Source organism: Dermacentor silvarum, chromosome 11 (genome assembly GCF_013339745.2).
Source record: "Dermacentor silvarum isolate Dsil-2018 chromosome 11, BIME_Dsil_1.4, whole genome shotgun sequence".
NCBI lineage: Eukaryota > Metazoa > Arthropoda > Arachnida > Ixodida > Ixodidae > Dermacentor > Dermacentor silvarum.
Window position 1 is genome coordinate 29,760,835 of NC_051164.1, and position 20,696 is coordinate 29,781,530.

Here is a 20,696-nt window from a genome sequence, read left to right on the forward strand (position 1 = left end):
TTCATTGTGGCTGTTTCTTTTTCAAAATCTCGCCAAACGTAGACTATTTTTTATTTTTAGTACATATCATTTGCTGTATAAAATTGTATTATTTAAATAAATAATAAATTACTATTAGATATAAGCTACTTTTCTCGTTAGATTTTACGCTGTAAAGTTAGGTACAACTACTTTTGGTTTTGCTTTGGGGAAGGTGGTAAATTGTAGCGGGCGGCATCTGGTATCTTTAGTGTCACTGTGAGTCTGCGTCATTTTGTCGTGGCGAAGTAGCTGTGGGGCCGTTCTCGTCGTGTTCGTTGGCACAAAAAATTTCTTTGTACTGAACTATCGCACTCTGACGGTCGCTTACCTGTCGCTCGCCTACAATCTAGTGGTAGGAGCGACTGCTGCTGCCCCTTTCGTAAACGCTACCGAAGCCGTCAACACCACCGACGCCATTCGTCTCGAGAACGTCCGTGTGATCCGCGCAGAGCACCGCGCGATGAACGCACCGCCGGCATTCGAGTCGTTCCTGCTGTTCGACGGTGAGAAAAAGGTCACCATCGAGAAGGACACGAAGGTGCCGAACGCGGCCATCTTCACAGTCAACAAGGAAGGACCACACGCTGGGCAACATGATCCGCGCGCAGCTGCTCAAGGACCCCTGCGTCCTCTTCGCCGGCTACAAGGTGCCCCATCCGCTCGAGCACAAGTTCATCCTGCGCCTACAGACCACGCCGGACAACACCCCGCAGGAGGGCCTTCACCAACGCCATCACCGACCTCATCAGCGAGCTGTCCTTGCTCGAGGAGCGGTTCAAGGAGGCCGTGCGCGAAAAGCACGACGGCCTGGAGTAGCGATTCAATCTCGCTGCTCTGAACTATACCAAGCAGATGGATCTTGGTGCAAGGTGGTTGGCTCGTGTCTTAAGGATGTCGCAGCGCAAACAAGGCGAGGACGCTGAAGAAAACGCACGTAAAACTGCCTGCGTCGCTCGACAACATCACTTGCTTTCTTGGATTCTTCTAAGCACCTTTCCTCAAGCGTTTATCAGGCTTGCTTTGTCGCGGCGCCTGTCCGCTGTTTGCGCTAAAGCTTTCTTTTTTTTTTTCTTCTTTTTTGTTGTACAGAACGAGCCTGTCAGTTAGTTCCGTTGCAGTGTAGTGCGCGAATCGTGCGTTTCAAGTTTTTCCAGCGAAGTCATCGGAACGTGGGGGTAGGGTGCGTGACCTGCGGGAACAGCGGCGACTGCTGGATCAACGCCGTGGTCCAAACAGTGCCGCATTGGAGCAGCCTCACTTTGGCGAGTAGTTTTGCGACCGTTGGCGAGGCAAGTGTCGCCACGAATGCCCTCGGAATGTCGCCAGCTACGCCAAAAATACTCTGCCGAGGCTGGCTTTCACTGTCACGTTTATTTGTTCCCCGAACTCCTTTGTTCTGTCTCCTAAAAACCAAGTTTTTGAAAGATTGCATGAGCATGGAGTTCATTATTGGGATACTCTTTCTGAGGAATATTTCACATTCATTTAAGGTTCTGGTTGACCGATGTGCAAATTTGCGTAATGAGAGAGGGCCGTGTATTGGGGGTCGCAGATTTGATGACCGGAAATGTATCGTCCCACCTTGTAGCAAAATAATGAAAAGAAATTGAATAAATAAATTCTGCCCTGGTGGCTGTTTTGGAAATGTTATATAATATTCAATCTCAGTCACTTAACGGAACTCCGTCATTCTCTTAACTGACCTAAGTTTTGTTAGATTTGCCTGCACCACTGTGGACCAGTTCACGAGAAGTTCAGAAATTGTGCTGCTCGATTTCTGCGGTGCAGGCACAGCGTGACACTTGAAACAAATGCTAAGATGCAGGCGTTATGTCTTGACTAATGTGCATGGAGTGCGTAAGTTTGAGAGCTCCTGTAGTGCAAGTGTGACCAGCTTCTGGGGTGTGAGTACACACCACACTTGCGTAGACACATCAGACGTGTGTAGGTGGGGTTTTAACGGTGCTTGCACCCATGTGCTGCGTCGTCTCCTTCGCACCTGTACACCTGCACCAAGTTGGGTCCGACAGTGCAGTGGGTGCAGCAAAATCACGAACCAGCCCTGCACCTTTTGCAACAAGTAGCGTGGTTCAGCGGGCGCCACTGCTGCACCACTGAAACGAACGGCAGCGTGCAGCACCTTGTGAACTGGTTGAGGTGGTGTAGGCGAGTTGAACGTACCTCTGTCTTTTCCTGCTTTGTCATGCATTTAACAAAAACATCTAGTGTTTTGAGCAGGCTGTCGAACCGGAACTGAAGTGAAAACTGTAGCTAAACCATTATTTTCAGCCGAACTGAAACCTTTTGGAGGAACCGGTTTGACCACATGTTCAGCACAGGGTTGTTTTTGCTGAAATTCTACGATCCTGAAATCCGCTGCACCAATAAATGTGGACGACGTCTCTTGTGTCAATTCTTCACAGCATGCCGAGTGTTGCCTCTAATCAGTCATGGGGCTCGTCGCAGTGATCTCATTGGCTGACTACAGTATGCAGTGTCAGCCCGCACTGTTCATACCTATTAGCACCAGTTAATAGGTGCAACATATTTATATTTTACACCTCGGAATTGGTAGTAGCAGCAAACTGTGCGACTCCCGTTTTCACATTTTTCATCAACGCAGCTTATGCACCACCTCGCGCTCCACTCAAACTATTGCTCAACGAAATTTGAGTTAGCAGCACTCGCATCATGCACTTATTTGTAACTGTCGACAACTTCAATACGAAACACTAAGTTTGGGGCACGGTTGATGAAGATACACGTAATACACAGTCATCACTATTCGCATCTGCAAATGATCTCATAGAACTCAATAACCCTCGATTTGTATCGCACGTTGCTCACAGCTGGCTGGATGGCAGGTTAGCATCTCTTGCTCTTGCCTCATACGGGTACGAGTGGTCCGCAACTCTATCAAAACATTAAATTCTCCCTTTTCTGTGAAAACAAGCCTAAACTAAAATGCCTTACAATATTGGGAACACAAAAAATTCTGGAATCGCTCTCCAATTATAATTGCTTCGACAAACTGCTCTTCATCCAAAAGAAGCTCTACAATTTGTTATCAATAATAAGAAGAACATAAACTTTATTTTCAAATCAATCAGATTTGAGTCCGGTGTCTTTTTAGTGGGTCTGGGCACCCACCGCGGACGCGGTTCCGAGACCTTTTCTCGTAGCGGCTTCCTCGGCTCGCTGGACGGCCCAGAGTTGTGCTGTCAGGTTCGAGCTGAGCAGTGCGGTCTTCCAGCGCGAGCGGAGGCTGGCGGTGGAAGAGACTGAAGGGTCGGCACTGCCCGAATTGTTTTTTAAATCCTGACACTCCCATCACATGTGATTCAGTGCCCCAACCTAGCCACATGACGTGCATCTGTTTCTATTGTACGTGTCTGGTTTTTCTGCTTCTCGTTTGGTTTGTCATCAATAAACTCTATATTATTTTCATACGCTTGCATAAAACACATTTACGATCAGGGCTGGTATTTTATAGCGATGCCTTTTTCAATGCAATGCCTTTTCGCGTTTGTGAGAGGCCGCATTCGACGCTCTGCCCAAGGAAGAGCGTCGCTTGACCACTCACAAATTCAAAAAGTGCCGAATGGCATTAGCATCAGCAAAAGGCATCACAACAAAATCTCGGCCAATTTGTTCCTTGACCAGGTGAGAGCTATTCCTGGTCGACGCCAGATTTGACGATTGATAAACGCATCAGGGCATAGGCGTTATCGAAAAACAACAGAACCCCACTTCAAAAATTTTAGAAATCAAACTACTGTGATGCTTTCGCCACTAATGAAGTGCAAATTGATCTTGCCAAAACGTCTGCCTGCAAGCATCGTTGCACATCGTTAAGAATGTGAAATACATTCGGCCTCCCATTCCAAATCTCATTTGGAAAACAGCACACCACAGAACTTCCATCGTTTCCACTTCCGGACGGTGCTTTCACAGCAAATGTTTTACACTCCGCCAAGTTATTAGCCATACAAATTTCTGTAGATGATCTATCCACTGACGACAGTTGTATTGCATTAGGCTTCGACAATTAATGGCTACACGTTACCACAATCTGACTAAGACGTGCCCTTCACCAGTGGAGAAATTGAACACGACTTGGTTAACACTTGATCTGCTCAGTGGTGGGACGGTCTCATTCTTCCCATGTTCCTCCTCCTCCCATGTTGAAAATATTTTTCATAAGCAACCGACATTTTTCCTTTTTATATTCAACTCTTGTTTAAAAGATATTTGTTGACAAAGAGGTCAGATTAGTTTTATTGCAAAACATAACCATCTCCTTAATTCACTCTCATCATACCAGCCTAATGTAATGAAATCCATTTTTTGGTAAATTTTTAGAACTTTTTAATTCCACTCAATATTGTATCCTATACTCTAGTAATTTACTCCATCCTAAACAAGATGGTTTTGCACGTGAGTAGAGCGCACCTCTCCTACTCCGTAAAACATGCAGTCAAATGAAGGACGAAAAGTTACACTCTTTAGTTATCTCTCGTTTTCAAAGGTGCTATCGACAGCATTTGGCATGCCACAGCATTACAGTTCCTCATAACTGCCCTAAAAACCTTTTCCAGTTAATAAAATCTTTCCTTTACCGCTCTAGCGGGTGCGAGGCGCCTCGTAAGCCACGCCATTCAAGTAGAAGTCCCGAGGGCTCACCAATGTCTACTGATATGGAATATTATTATTCATAGACTTTTGAATCTCTGACCGATGGCTGTCATTTCCACGACCAACTGCTCACATCAAGAAGCAAGAGCATGCGAGGCACTCGTGTTATCTCTGGCTGGGCGCGTCTTGCAAAAGTCGCCATCAGCACAAAATTGTGCGTCCTTTACTGCCCCAATAGCCATGGTAATACTTCTACCTAAATTCGCAACCAACTGTATCACCGTCCAACGTAAATGAAAGATCCGACACGTAAGCAGTTCTTACGAGTTGTGAATGCGAAAGCATTAATGTCTCCAATTGATCGTCGCTGAGCGGTCCTTCGAGATATGAAACTAGGCAAGCGAGCACGTTTTGATTTGGCCTTACTGTGGCGCAGTTAGAGCGCAGGCGAGAGCTTGCGCGGACAAGGAACGTGTGGATAACACAGGCTTCCGAGGGCGAGGGTGATTTGGTATTGCGGCAATGTCCTCTCACCTCACACAACACCTGGTGCACCAGCAGATGTTCCCTTTCGCCTGCTCTGCTCCGTCTAGGCGTGCTCATGACGTCGCATCGCAGCCAATGGGAATTTAGGTGCCTTTTCACAGCTACAGACGTTGGATGCCAGCTTTTTCGCTCAATGAGCTATTTGACGCTTTCACAACAAAAATAAAATCTACGAAGCTATGGATCTGGCCACTACAAATGACGAAGACTTTGATCTAGGTGTGAAAGCCGAAATTACGTAGATGTCACACAAATTGCAGATGCTGGAAACGAAAGTGTGCACGTTATGGTTAGCCCTGAACCGACGCGTTTCACTGCCCGAGCACCGTACAATCGTATACACAGCACCTTAAGGGATTTATTTAGAGAACCTTTTGTGCCCTACAAGTATCGTTGAAGGGCGAGACCGATGAGAAATTTGACACTGCATGGCTACAAATTTAGGCAGTCCAAAAGGGGGATATGCTATACAGCCCAAATGAAAAGGAAAATCCTTGCTTCGAGCATCCAAGACAATGCAGTGTCATACTGGGCCATGCACAGGTCCAAGTTTTACATGCCCTCAAGCCTGACCCTAGCCTAATGCCTTGATTGAGTTACAGGCTTTTACAACCCAAACTAACGCAGAAGCATTGAAAGACACAGTAGCAGGGGCTCTGGATTATTTCCACCATCTGGATTTCTTTATTGCACACCCAATGCTGAATGGTTGTATTTAGAAATATTTCACCGATTTAGATCGATAGATTATTTGTCTAGAAGTCTATCACCGTGTTCTGCATGCCAATATCAAACTTTGTTGAGTAGAAAAATTGCCACCAAACGTCCCGCTGCTGCTGTTTGATTTTTATTCAGCCAATACGGACCAGTTGGCATAATACCCATGTGCCCTCCCTCTATGCGGCTCTCTGTGAGTCGGCCAGTGTTGACCTCACGTGAGAGGTAGCATATTCCAAGGGAGGTGGGGCTACTTTTCTATTTTCGTCATTTTCTCGCTTGCAAAGAAGCTCCATTCTTGCTACGAATGACGAATATTCGCGACTACAGAAGCCCAATTTTCAATCTAGCTCCACATAACGTTTTCATTCAGTGTCCCTTTAATTGGCGCAACTGCACTTCATCAGGAAAAGTGGTATGGGTGCTATCGATAGGTTATTTTTCAACCTTAGCTGGCTTAAATCTTACCTACCTATCTGAACTACGGACTCTAGAAAACTGAAAACTTTGTTATATTGCATAAACAGTTTTTGGTGGAGTAATAATAGGGCTTGATGAAGCGCCCTTTCATTTCTGTGTATTTACATGAGATCAAACTGTGAAGGATGTTAAGATCTTGGCAATGTCTGCATAAAGGGGGGTCTACATTTTAAAGGATACCCATGCAACAGTACGGAGTGCCCAATTTTTCAGTCCATACAATTTTACTTCTTTAACACATTTTTGGGTGATGAAAGCTTTCTCAGCTACCGATACAGCATTCCAACGAGAGCACCCTGGACATCGCCATAATTCTCTCTGGACTGTCCCATTCCGCTCATTTTCAGCAAACACACAACATTAAGCACGTTATCAGGTAAGAAATAGGGTGTCCTGAATTGTAAGTGGTCTATGTGTACAACTGCATGCCGATACGTCTGCTTTTTGAAATACCCCCTGTGCCTTACATGGCTACCTCAACGCCTCGTTTGGTTGATGCATTGACAAAGTTTAGCAGTTTGATGACAAATGCTTTCTTTTAGTGCTCCTATACGTTATAGCAATAAAAGCGCTCAAGGAATCCACGTAAATGATTAATTTCTCTGATCTTCCTGCGACTACTTCCTCCACCACCAGAGTAATTCCTTCTACATCAGCAGTAAATATGTTTGCAGTGTGTATTGAAAACACTTAATGTCATTGCAATCAAAACAAACGATTGCATGACTGATGGTCACTTGTCAATGAGGCATTTGTGTAGTAGGGCATGTATGTATGCCATTCGATGACAAGAATTTTAATTTAACGGTGTCACTGATTATCTGTCACGGATCAAGTTAAATTGGTGTTGTAACGAGAACCCAGTTCTTTCGATTTATATTATAGTCGGCAAAAATTTTCTAGATTCTCACAGAAATCCAGAGGGTGTGGAGGGGTAGAAGTGCGTGCTTTGTTCACAAAGAGCTATATCATCGGCAATCATGTACAACTGAGAAGCATGTCTGGTTGGCCAGACTGTGGATTGTTGACCATTACCTGCTTGGCTGATGTTCACTGCAGGAGCATTTTTGCATTTCATCCCCGCCGTAATACGGCCGCCACGGTCGGGACTCGAACCCACGACCACAACCAGGCAAAACAACAGACGTGAAAAGCAAGCAGCTCCGGTTTTTATTGGCAGGTCAGGCTAGGAGTGGCGTGGCGGCGTGTAAGGTGGCACGTACGGCTGCACGAGGTGCCGGGAGAAGGCGCGCACCTGCTCGGCGCCGCGCACCTCCTGGTCCAGCAGGGGCAGCCGCGTCACGTGGAAGTCCTCGTACAGGTCGGCAATCTGGTCCAGGTACTTGGCCTGGAGGCGGCAGCGGGCGGCGCACATGCGGCAAGGGTTGCGCTCGGGGAACAGCAGCTGGTTGACGACGATGTTGTGCGTGTCAATGCCGCACTTGGTGAGCTCCTGCACCAGCCGCTCGGTCTCGTATAGCGAGAGGAACTCGGCGATGCAGATGCACACGAAGGTCGTCTGGTCCGGGTCGCGGAACTGGGCGTTGACCTGGCGGATGACGGGCAGCATCTCCTCCACCTTGGAGGACATGGCGTCGGCCGTCAGCTCCTGCAGACCCAGCAGTCCAGCCACTTGCGAGATGAACGGGCTCAGGTGGGACTTGAGCCGCAGCAGCTTGCCCATGCCCTTTTCCATGACCTGCGTACGGGGACATGCGCGGGAACCAGTTGGCATTTCTTGCTGGGCTGGTTACTGAAACATGGCTATTGCAAGAGAGGTGCGAGGACCAGCTGGTAAATACCGACGACATGCGACCCCCTGCTCCCAGTACAGAATATGGAAGCAGAGAAAAATGCCTCAGTGCATGCGTGCTTGTCCAACGTGCAATGGCTTGCATGGCCTACGGATAATGTCGCAGAACCAATGGCACCAAAACAGTAACACCAGCTCAGGCAAAGCATCAGATGAAGAACTATGCCCTATGTAAGCTGTTGGTGGGTTATCATGTTTCCCTACTCACACAGCTATGTTTTATGAACACAGAAACTCAAGATTATTTAGAATCTTAAGTTTCTCTGTTATGTACATACCTTGCATTACTATTAGTTAAGGATTGTGTAGCAACAGTTAAAGATAATTCTTGTTTTGAGCATCACAATAACCTACTGAAACGTGCAACATCTTTCCTATACGCCCACCTGCTATGTTTTCGAGTGAGTGGCAGCACTGCAAACAGCTATTGTTATTTTAAGTGTTTTTACATACCTCAGCTATACGTGGTCAACACCCTAAAAAATGCTCATACTTTGACAATAATGATCATTCTTATCAGCATTTCCATAAACACAGGAACACACAGTAGTAACTGTCCCGATAGGAATGCTATGAGATGCTTAGACAAACAGAGCCTTCTAAAGGGAATGTATCTGACATGGTGTGCTAAATGAATGAAATGCAGTGAAGGAAGATGACAATTTCGTAATGCATTAAAGCACAAGAATATCTCTGAGAAATGTGTAGCACAGCAGTGTCTGCATCTACTTATACGATGCGCAAGTTCAGCCAGAAATACAGGCATCATGAAGTTCCTGCCTAGCAGAGACCACAAAGCAAAACTGCCGCTACCACACAATGTCAGGCATCAGTGTGCTTTTCACCTCTGCAGGCACTAAGCGACACAAAATGCTGCCTGCAGTGCAAACACGACTGCTCACTGAATGCCTTGCGAAAGAACAAAACAGGGACCAACATGATTCAACAGGCAAGTCCAATGTGCAGGACTGCACGCTGGAAGACATGCCAGAACAACATGCTGGTCCAGTCTCCGACGTCGACACCATTTCCTCAAACCAGTATGTCCCGTTGTACATGTGATCTGACATTCCATAGTCAAATGCTACAGCACACGAAAAGACAAGATACAGAATAACACAGAGATCTCGCTTTGCTGGTAGCGGTGTGTGCCTGATTGAAATGATGTCCGATGGCTTCCGTGTTTGATAGCAGTACACCCTGTGCTCTAGCATTTAATTATGACTTCACCAGTAATCAAGTACTTCTGCTCTGTTGTCTACAACCAGGACAATGAAATCTGCTGCCAAGCAATTCAAAATGCACCACATTTTTAGTCATGCATCAAAAGATCAATTCAGTGAAGTACCCAGTCTGTCTTGACTTGGACACTTCAAAGAGCAAGTGTGACAGCAAACAAAAGTATTGCAATGGAAGCAAAATATGTGCATTACATCAGTCAGTGCTTTACTCCTAGTAACTCTTTGTCCCATACTTCTGTACTGCTATTTACAATGCAACGCACCAAATAGACCACCAAGTTGGAAACTCCTGGACAATGTCTGTTCATGCAACCTTTGGAATATTGCAAGTTCTAGCATGCGTCCCATTATTCGCTCACCTACTGGTAGCGTCAACCATACCTAGCCTTTCATGATGCGTCCACATGTGTAATGATCATTTTGGAATTATGGGCCAACACTTTTTGTTCAAACCTTGCCGCCACACCGTCATGGTTTCATAGCCAAGCATTTACTACACATACGAGAAATTGTTTTGTACAGCCAGCACTGAAGCTTCAAAGAAGAAAAAAAATGGATTAACACAATTAACAATGAGTGAAACAGGGCTTGGAAAACACAGCTGTGCTAAGCTCTGCAGGTCCATCTGCTCGAGGCTGATCACGGAAAGTAGCTTAAATGTGGAGACAACAGAATGGGATTTTAGCCTGGGCATTCTTCAGTAAGAAGTTCAGCATGTCTTTTAAAGATCAGCAAATGACCCTCGCACAACAATCAGCACATTATATCCTGCAGTCCTTTACATACCTGCCAACCTTCAAATTTGTACGATTCCCACGGAAATGACACTGGAACAGGAGGACTTTTCGCTTCCCAGAGCCTTGTCACTATTTTCTCAAGCATTTAGAATTCTAGGAGCTTGATTTAATGCAAAGATATGAGTAGTCAAAAATATAATGTCAGTGCCCCTTTAACGGCAGCATTCAAACAACTGCAGGAACTATGGAAAGACAATGTACTAGGTGTTTTAAAACGCCAATAAGGTCTGAAATCGGTGCTAGGTTCTGTAGTATGTCAGGCTTGGACACAACAGCGTACCACAGTCACTTCATGTGCACATGGGTGTCCCACGCGACAACTCCAGACCATATTTACATTGTTTGCTTCGCGCAATTCCACTGTGTTGCTTTCTCCGAGACTCAATTTATCTGAAAAACAGCTTTTTTAAATGCCAGCATACACTGCTGCATCTGATATGCAACCGTAGTAGCATGATTATGTGCAGTTTATTTTTACAAAGGGTTTATGCAAAAGTTGATATTGCTAAAGTGCCTCGTTGGCACTTTAGCAATATCAAGGTGCACACACCTTCAAGAACACTGCAAGCTTATTAACTAACATATTTGCAACTGTGATTAATCTGCACATATATGAAACTAAACCGGGCGTATTGAAATCGTCCCATCATCATGATCTGACGAAGTATTAATTCTGTTAATGCAGTCGAGCATTCGAAGCACGACTTTATCAAGCGCACACAAATGTTCTTCAGTGCAACATGTATTTCAAAACTATGGCCGATCCGCCACTGATGGAACAACCTGCTACCACCAAGACTCTCAAATGTAAACCAATCCGACACCATAACAGCCACACTGAATGCGACAATTGACAGCGACAGTCGCTGGGCTGCACACCTTGGTCAACGTGCACAAAGTGGCACAGCCTAGTAATCATTCCTGGACCCCTAATCGAATGCACTGCAGTGTTTCGGCAAGGCACTTCAGTTATCACAGGCTCAACTGGCAGAGCTTTTGCGAGCAGCCCAACCCATCTGCTGAATGACTTGTGTGATTCGCAACCTCGGCAGTTGCCTCACTCTTTTCTGCGGCGGCCGGTCAACCTGTTAATTGCTGTGCAGGCTCTTACGATAATTACCTGTGGGAATGATAGCAGGCGCAGTGTGTGTCCCGTGGGCGCCGTGTCGAAGATGACCACCGAGAAGTTCATGCTCCGCACCAGCTTCATCACCTCGGCGTAGCTCATCGCTTCGTCGATACCCGGAAAGGCGCCCAGAATCTCCTGCATCATGCTCTTGCTGGCGCGGAACGGGTCGCCTTCTTCGAAGTACTCGTCGGGCAGCTCCGAAAAGCCCAGGTTCGGGTCGATCTCCATGGCGTACAGGTTGGAGAAGCCGTTCACCGGCGTGGGCACCTTGGAGAACTTCTGGTCGAACGCGTCCGAGATGTTGTGGGCCGGGTCGGTGGAGATGATGAGCACGCTGTCGCGCGTGGCCGCCAGCTGCACGGCCAGGCTGCAGCTACAGGTGGTCTTGCCGACGCCGCCCTTGCCGCCGACGAACACCCACTTGAGGGACTTCTGCTCGATGATGTTCATGAGCGACGGCTCGAGCAGGCCGGCGGCCGACGCCTTGTCGTCGCCCGCCGTGTCGGACGCCATCGCCATGGGCCCTCTCGCAGAAACGCACTGGCCGCCCGGTGAAAACGCGTACGCTAGCCTTCCGTCTCGGAGTGAAGGCGCTTGTGCGGCAGGTGAACGCGACGTCGATGCCGAATAGATGCCACAGATGTGCAACAGCGGACGTGATCCATTCACAGCGAGCGTTACATCGTCATAGAATCATATAGAATAAAGAACATCGTCAGCACGACGACGACCGAAACCTGCCAGGCAGCGGCTGCCGATGGCTAGAAGCGGCTAGAACCGCCGTTTCCGCTTCCGCTACTTTTTATTGGATGACGCCATTTTTTGCGACGCGTCTGCTCGCCGTTTCCGCTGGATACCTAAACTACAGGTTTTCCCGCTCAATTTAATCCAAGCGCCACCGAAAATAATCCAGGCGCCAGCCAGTTTAATCTGAGCGCCAGCATTTTTAATCCAAGGGCCAGCAATTTAATCCAGGCGCCACCACATTTAATCCCAGCGCCATCCGAATTAATCCGCGTGCCAACTGATTTAATCCTTGCGCCAGCTATTTTAATCCAAGTGCCACTCATTTTAATCCCGGTGCCAGTCAGTTTACTCCTCTTGGCAATTGATTGAGGAACGAATAATTCTTGCAAGAGAAATCGTACCAGGCGTCACGAATGCCGTCTATTTATTGACGTCATCACTGTATTGGTGTCAGCACTAATCTAGCACAGATTCCACGCATCAGTTTCGTCATGGCTGCTTCAATCACCTAAGTGTACTTTGTATATCACTCATTTCCTTCCTTTTCGAGTCGCGTTTCCGAGTGACAAGAGTGACTCACATAAGTGAGTCACCATCGCGACACACATTGCGCTACTCGTGTTGTATCATGACATGCGATTTCCTTCTCTATCGTCACGCATATTGATTGAAATGGATTGCAAGGGTAAAAAGTTGCTCACCATTACTCAGCCACTTATCACTAAGCGACGCATGAGAACTCACCAGCTAGTACTTTAGCACGCACTCCCGACATGCATATCAAACGAAATGGTTCTGAGACGATTACCGCCTGTTGTTGAGTTACATGATTAAGTGACTAGTGACTCACTCGACGTCACCACCGTCGCTCCCAAGCTTCGCTCTGCTAACCTGCCGACATCCATATCAAACGAAATGGTTTTCAAAGGGCAACATCCTGCTCACTATCACCCTGTCAAGTGTCATGATCACTAGTGACTCACGTAACGTCATCACTGTTTTTACCCAACCTTGAACTCTCCTAACCTGCCGACATGCATATCAAACGAAATGGTTTTCAAAGGGTAACAACCTGCTCACTATCACCCTATCAAGTGTCGTGATCACTAGTGACTCACGTGACGTCATCAGTGTTTTTACCCAACCATGAACTCTGCTAACCTGCCGACATGCATATCAAACGAAATGGTTTTCAAAGGGTAACAAACTGATCACTATCACCCTGTCAAGTGTGGTGATCACTAGTGACTCCCATGACGTCATCACGGTTTTTACCCAACCATGAGTTCTCCTAACCTGCCGACATGCATATCAAACGAAATGGTTTTCAAAGGGTAACAAACTGATCACTATCACCCAGTCAAGTGTGGTGATCGCTAGTGACTCCCGTGACGTCATCACGGTTTTTACCCAACCTTGAACTCTGCTAACCTGCCGACATGCACATCAAACGAAATGGTTTTCAAAGGGTAACAACCTGCTCACTATCACCCTGTCAAGTGTGGTGATCACTAGTGACTCCCGTGACGTCATCACGGTTTTTACCCAACCTTGAACTCTACTAACCTGCCGACATGCATATCAAACAAAATGGTTTTCAAAGGGTAACAAATTGATCACTATCACCCTGTCAAGTGTGGTGATCACTAGTGACTCCCGTGACGTCAACACGGTTTTTACCCAACCTTGAACTCTACTAACCTGCCGACATGCATATCAAACGAAATGGTTTTCAAAGGGTAACACAACCTGCTCACTATCAACCTGTCAAGTGTGGTGATCACTAGTGACTCCCATGACGTCATCACGGTTTTTACCCAACCTTGAACTCTACTAACCTGCCGACATGCATATCAAACGAAATGGTTTTCAAAGGGTAACAACCTGCTCACTATCACCCAGTGAAATGTCGTGATAACTAGTGGCTCACGTGACGTCACCACGGTTTTTACCCAACCACAAACTCTCCTAACCTACCGATATGCATATCAAATGAAATGGTTTTCGAAGGATAACAACTTCCTCAATATCACCCAGTGAAATGTCGTGATCACGAGTGACTCACGTGGCGTCACCACGGTGTTTGCCTAGCCGTGAACTCTTATAGCCTGCCGACATGCCTATGAAATGAAATGGTTTTTAAAGGTTAAGAAACTGCTCACTATCACTCAGTCAAATGACGTGATCACTAGTAAGTCACGCGACGTCACCGCATTTGCACCCGAGCATCAACTCCCTTTATCTGCTAGCATGCATGTCAAACGAAATTGTTTTATAATGCCAGGTAGCTGTCCAGGATCACTCAGTAACACGACGTCATTAGTAGTGACTCGTGCGACCTCACAACGGTCGTACCCGAGCATCCACTCTTCTCACCTGCTGATATGCATATAAAGTGTAAAGGTTTTCAAATTGTAACTAGTTGGTTGTTGTTGTTGTTGAGTAGCAGTATTAAGTCACTATTGACTCGCGCAGTTGCCATAGTCTTGCTGAAGCATATATTCTCCTAACATATGCCTACACGTATAGCAAAAGAAATGGTTTTCAAAGGGCAGGTAGCGGCTCAATATCACTCATTAACATGACGTGATCACTATAGTGACTCACGCGACGTCACCACGTATGTACTCAAGCATGCACTTTTCTAACATGTCAATACGCATTACAAAAGAAATGATTTTCACACTGTGACTAGTTTCTCGATATTATTTAGTAACATTATTAAGTCACGTGCTGATTCACGGGAAGTCACATACCGTGAGGTGGGCTGTTTATGCAAAGGTGTCAGACATACGAAACGAAATGGTTTTCCTAGTGAGATAGGTGCTTACTGTTACTGCGTCGCATGACGTTATCAGTAGTGGCTCACGCCACATCACCAACCAGCAACTGACCAGCAACTTCCTCATGCTATCGACCTGCATGTCAGAGTGTAAGTCAATGCAATTATATTTTGTTGATTTTGTTGTTGTTGTTGTTGAGTCAAATATAAGGGGGGAAACTAGACTATCTGAATCTCAGACGTGTGTGGCTCAGTACGCATTATTTTCTTACCAAACTCAAGGATGGAGTGCCACAAGGTCACCTACAAAAGAGCGTCGTGATGTATCCAATAAGACATCTCCCTCGACAACAGAAGTACAAAAATTTGGCGAGATATCCTGAACGAAAACATGTCATTTATTCAAGGCGGTATTTGATTGCAATACAGTCCAAGGTACTTTCTTGGTGGGTTTATACACACAAACCGAGAACAACTACATGTCCTCCTCTCTGAGCGCAGCTTCAACAAAAGAAAAATTGTGCCTATCGAATGCCGCGCAATCCACGCGCTGAACAAGCGGCATTGCGTGTTGTGCAGCATTCACAAGCAACGAGCGCCTGTGCTCCTTTTGTGTGACTCCTTGTGGAGTCACCAGCACTGAGTCGCGCCTCTCTCTGAGGTACTCTTTAACTTGGCATTTGAATTTGGAGAAAACTTCTTCAATTGGATTAAAAAAAGGACTGTATGGAGGCAGCCGCTTGATGCAATGGTTCGAGCTGACCAGATTTGCCTGTTCAGCGCGGTTGTGAGCGGGAGCGTTGTCGAAAATGAAGACGGCCTCTGTTTCCGGCTCCTCTGAGTCAACCTGAGCAGACACGTCGGCGAGAAACTCATTGAACACGATCCAATGGACCCTTTCGACAATGCGCCAGTGCAGCACGCCGTTAGCCGACATGCAGGCGATGATGTTGATGTTCGCACCTTTTGTCGAAGTCGTCGTCTGGAGCGCTGCCATGCCCTTTTTGGCGCGGCCGAATTTCCTTGAACACCATATATTGTAATTTGTTTCATCGATGTAAAAGCGGCAAACCCGAGGACCATTCGTCTGCAACCATTGCGCATACTCTTTTCGTTTGCTCTTCACGTCGGAGCGGTTGCGGTCCACCGGTCTCTGGGTCGCTAGCTTTACAGAGTAGGTGTGTGCGTCGAGGAGGCGGTCAATAGAAGTGGTGCTGATTGTGAGACCAGGCATTTCTTCTTCAACGGTGCGCTTTATCTGTTTCAACGTGTACGTTGGATTCTCGTCAACAGTTCTTGTTACGAAGGCGACGACATCGGCGCCAAACTTTCTGACGGAGCCCCCCGTTTTCAGAGAAACTTCACGGTCTGTCGCGGCAATTGACCTTGCAGTTTTTACGTTTATGCCGAGCGTCGCGGCGAGTTGTTTCAAATTTCCGCCGCGCCTAGAGGCGTCAACGATTCTTGCTCGGTCGATGTCAGACACCCGGTTGTTTTTCTTTCGCGGCTCATTTCGATTCTTGAACGGAGGACCTCGCTTTCGCACGGCGCTCGCCTGTTCGTCTTTAGGAGGCCCATCTTCCATGGTGGTCAGCTCAGGTAAACCACGAGCACAGCAGTAACACCAGGAGCACGAAACAAAAGGTCAGAACGCCACTATTACGGAGGCGCCGGAAACGCCGTCTGCTAACTCCGCTTGCTTACGACAGGGTGTCTGCTTTCCAACGGAAGGTTGAAGGCGCTCGCTGACGACAGAGAAATCGTGGAAGTGAAGTACTAAGAAGAGTTTGTGTTTTTGATAGTTACATTATTTGAAGTATTTCAGACCGCCACTATTACGGAGGCGCCGGAAATGCCGTCTGCTAAATCCGCTTGCTTACGACGGGGTGTCGTCTGCTTTCGCCGTGTGCTAACGCCGTCTGCAAACTCCCCGGTTTTTCTTTGACTACCATCGCGCGAGAATGTTGTGTGTAGTTTCGTCTGCGCTGAAGCATACGATAAGTTGTTGTCTGCTTTAGCTTTTCGTATTGTTGTACTGTTTGTTCTATGTGATATTCAGAAATACTTCCCATAATGTAACTATAAAAACACAAACTCTTCTTAGTACTTCACTTCCACGATTTCTCTGTCGTCAGCGAGCGCCTTCAACCTTCCGTTGGAAAGCAGACACCCCGTCGTAAGCAAGCGGAGTTAGCAGACGGCGTTTCCGGCGCCTCCGTAATAGTGGCGTTCTGACCTTTTGTTTCGTGCTCCTGGTGTTACTGCTGTGCTCGTGGTTTACCTGAGCTGACCACCATGGAAGATGGGCCTCCTAAAGACGAACAGGCGAGCGCCGTGCGAAAGCGAGGTCCTCCGTTCAAGAATCGAAATGAGCCGCGAAAGAAAAACAACCGGGTGTCTGACATCGACCGAGCAAGAATCGTTGACGCCTCTAGGCGCGGCGGAAATTTGAAACAACTCGCCGCGACGCTCGGCATAAACGTAAAAACTGCAAGGTCAATTGCCGCGACAGACCGTGAAGTTTCTCTGAAAACGGGGGGCTCCGTCAGAAAGTTTGGCGCCGATGTCGTCGCCTTCGTAACAAGAACTGTTGACGAGAATCCAACGTACACGTTGAAACAGATAAAGCGCACCGTTGAAGAAGAAATGCCTGGTCTCACAATCAGCACCACTTCTATTGACCGCCTCCTCGACGCACACACCTACTCTGTAAAGCTAGCGACCCAGAGACCGGTGGACCGCAACCGCTCCGACGTGAAGAGCAAACGAAAAGAGTATGCGCAATGGTTGCAGACGAATGGTCCTCGGGTTTGCCGCTTTTACATCGATGAAACAAATTACAATATATGGTGTTCAAGGAAATTCGGCCGCGCCAAAAAGGGCATGGCAGCGCTCCAGACGACGACTTCGACAAAAGGTGCGAACATCAACATCATCGCCTGCATGTCGGCTAACGGCGTGCTGCACTGGCGCATTGTCGAAAGGGTCCATTGGATCGTGTTCAATGAGTTTCTCGCCGACGTGTCTGCTCAGGTTGACTCAGAGGAGCCGGAAACAGAGGCCGTCTTCATTTTCGACAACGCTCCCGCTCACAACCGCGCTGAACAGGCAAATCTGGTCAGCTCGAACCATTGCATCAAGCGGCTGCCTCCATACAGTCCTTTTTTTAATCCAATTGAAGAAGTTTTCTCCAAATTCAAATGCCAAGTTAAAGAGTACCTCAGAGAGAGGCGCGACTCAGTGCTGGTGACTCCACAAGGAGTCACACAAAAGGAGCACAGGCGCTCGTTGCTTGTGAATGCTGCACAACACGCAATGCCGCTTGTTCAGCGCGTGGATTGCGCGGCATTCGATAGGCACAATTTTTCTTTTGTTGAAGCTGCGCTCAGAGAGGAGGACATGTAGTTGTTCTCGGTTTGTGTGTATAAACCCACCAAGAAAGTACCTTGGACTGTATTGCAATCAAATACCGCCTTGAATAAATGACATGTTTTCGTTCAGGATATCTCGCCAAATTTTTGTACTTCTGTTGTCGAGGGAGATGTCTTATTGGATACATCACGACGCTCTTTTGTAGGTGACCTTGTGGCACTCCATCCTTGAGTTTGGTAAGAAAATAATGCGTACTGAGCCACACACGTCTGAGATTCAGATAGTCTAGTTTCCCCCCTTATATTTGACTCAACAACAACAACAACAAAATCAACAAAATATAATTGCATTGACTTACACTCTGACATGCAGGTCGATAGCATGAGGAAGTTGCTGGTCAGTTGCTGGTTGGTGATGTGGCGTGAGCCACTACTGATAACGTCATGCGACGCAGTAACAGTAAGCACCTATCTCACTAGGAAAACCATTTCGTTTCGTATGTCTGACACCTTTGCATAAACAGCCCACCTCACGGTATGTGACTTCCCGTGAATCAGCACGTGACTTAATAATGTTACTAAATAATATCGAGAAACTAGTCACAGTGTGAAAATCATTTCTTTTGTAATGCGTATTGACATGTTAGAAAAGTGCATGCTTGAGTACATACGTGGTGACGTCGCGTGAGTCACTATAGTGATCACGTCATGTTAATGAGTGATATTGAGCCGCTACCTGCCCTTTGAAAACCATTTCTTTTGCTATACGTGTAGGCATATGTTAGGAGAATATATGCTTCAGCAAGACTATGGCAACTGCGCGAGTCAATAGTGACTTAATACTGCTACTCAACAACAACAACAACCAACTAGTTACAATTTGAAAACCTTTACACTTTATATGCATATCAGCAGGTGAGAAGAGTGGATGCTCGGGTACGACCGTTGTGAGGTCGCACGAGTCACTACTAATGACGTCGTGTTACTGAGTGATCCTGGACAGCTACCTGGCATTATAAAACAATTTCGTTTGACATGCATGCTAGCAGATAAAGGGAGTTGATGCTCGGGTGCAAATGCGGTGACGTCGCGTGACTTACTAGTGATCACGTCATTTGACTGAGTGATAGTGAGCAGTTTCTTAACCTTTAAAAACCATTTCATTTCATAGGCATGTCGGCAGGCTATAAGAGTTCACGGCTAGGCAAACACCGTGGTGACGCCACGTGAGTCACTCGTGATCACGACATTTCACTGGGTGATATTGAGGAAGTTGTTATCCTTCGAAAACCATTTCATTTGATATGCATATCGGTAGGTTAGGAGAGTTTGTGGTTGGGTAAAAACCGTGGTGACGTCACGTGAGCCACTAGTTATCACGACATTTCACTGGGTGATAGTGAGCAGGTTGTTACCCTTTGAAAACCATTTCGTTTGATATGCATGTTGGCAGGTTAGTAGAGTTCAAGGTTGGGTAAAAACCGTGATGACGTCATGGGAGTCACTAGTGATCACCACACTTGACAGGTTGATAGTGAGCAGGTTGTGTTACCCTTTGAAAACCATTTCGTTTGATATGCAAGTCGGCAGGTTAGTAGAGTTCAAGGTTGGGTAAAAACCGTGTTGACGTCACGGGAGTCACTAGTGATCACCACACTTGACAGGGTGATAGTGATCAATTTGTTACCCTTTGAAAACCATTTTGTTTGATATGCATGTCGGCAGGTTAGTAGAGTTCAAGGTTGGGTAAAAACAGTGATGACGTTACGTGAGTCACTAGTGATCATGACACTTGACAGGGTGATAGTGAGCAGGATGTTGCCCTTTGAAAACCATTTCGTTTGATATGGATGTCGGCAGGTTAGCAGAGCGAAGCTTGGGAGCGACGGTGGTGACGTCGAGTGAGTCACTAGTCACTTAATCATGTAACTCAACAACAGGCGGTAATCGTCTCAGAACCATTTCGTTTGATATGCATGTCGGGAGTATAGGAGTGCGTGCTAAAGTACTAGCTGGTGAGTTCTCATGCGTCGCTTAGTGATAAGTGGCTGAGTAATGGTGAGCAACTTTTTACCCTTGCAATCCATTTCGATCAATATGCGTGACGATAGAGAAGGAAATCGCATGTCATGATACAACACGAGTAGCGCAATGTGTGTCGCGATGGTGACTCACTTATGTGAGTCACTCTTGTCACTCGGAAACGCGACTCGAAAAGGAAGGAAATGAGTGATATACAAAGTACACTTAGGTGATTGAAGCAGCCATGACGAAACTGATGCGTGGAATCTGTGCTAGATTAGTGCTGACACCAATACAGTGATGACGTCAATAAATAGACGGCATTCGTGACGCCTGGTACGATTTCTCTTGCAAGAATTATTCGTTCCTCAATCAATTGCCAAGAGGAGTAAACT

General features: G+C 46.7%; 4 protein-coding genes across 4 annotated transcripts; 2 read left to right on the plus strand and 2 right to left on the minus strand.

The window, feature by feature from the left end:
* Window positions 1-245: 245 nt before the first annotated feature.
* Window positions 246-1,651, plus strand: LOC119433549 (DNA-directed RNA polymerase II subunit RPB11-a-like). The gene is given in 3 exon segments (XM_037700798.2): window positions 246-595; window positions 597-737; window positions 739-1,651. Coding segments are annotated over 3 exon segments (354 nt in total). The 5' UTR covers window positions 246-481; the 3' UTR covers window positions 838-1,651.
* Window positions 1,652-7,568: 5,917 nt separating this feature from the next.
* On the minus strand, window positions 7,569-12,109 carry LOC119433548 (ATPase ASNA1 homolog). The gene is made up of 2 exons (XM_037700797.2): window positions 11,371-12,109; window positions 7,569-8,098 (listed from the first exon to the last, which is right to left on the minus strand). The coding sequence occupies exons 1-2, from the start codon at window positions 11,896-11,898 to the stop codon at window positions 7,586-7,588; spliced, it is 1,041 nt and encodes a 346-aa protein (XP_037556725.1). The 5' UTR covers window positions 11,899-12,109; the 3' UTR covers window positions 7,569-7,585.
* A 3,274-nt stretch (window positions 12,110-15,383) lies between these two features.
* Window positions 15,384-16,493, minus strand: LOC119432483 (uncharacterized). Its single transcript, XM_037699648.1, has one exon. It carries the CDS (start codon window positions 16,491-16,493, stop codon window positions 15,384-15,386), a length of 1,110 nt encoding a protein of 369 aa, XP_037555576.1.
* A 710-nt stretch (window positions 16,494-17,203) lies between these two features.
* Window positions 17,204-18,313, plus strand: LOC125941276 (uncharacterized). Its single transcript, XM_049658259.1, has one exon. It carries the CDS (start codon window positions 17,204-17,206, stop codon window positions 18,311-18,313), a length of 1,110 nt encoding a protein of 369 aa, XP_049514216.1.
* Window positions 18,314-20,696: the final 2,383 nt, after the last annotated feature.

Excerpts from the sequence above, each read along its gene's own strand:
- LOC119433548 (XM_037700797.2), bottom strand. The coding sequence starts at position 11,898 with ATGGCGATGGCGTCCGACACGGCGGGCGACGACAAGGCGTCGGCCGCC. Across the intron at positions 8,099-11,370 it reads GCCTGCTATCATTCCCACAG|GTCATGGAAAAGGGCATGGG; the intron begins GTAATTATCGTA and ends CCCCGTACGCAG.
- LOC119432483 (XM_037699648.1), bottom strand. The coding sequence starts at position 16,493 with ATGGAAGATGGGCCTCCTAAAGACGAACAGGCGAGCGCCGTGCGAAAG.
- LOC125941276 (XM_049658259.1), top strand. The coding sequence starts at position 17,204 with ATGGAAGATGGGCCTCCTAAAGACGAACAGGCGAGCGCCGTGCGAAAG.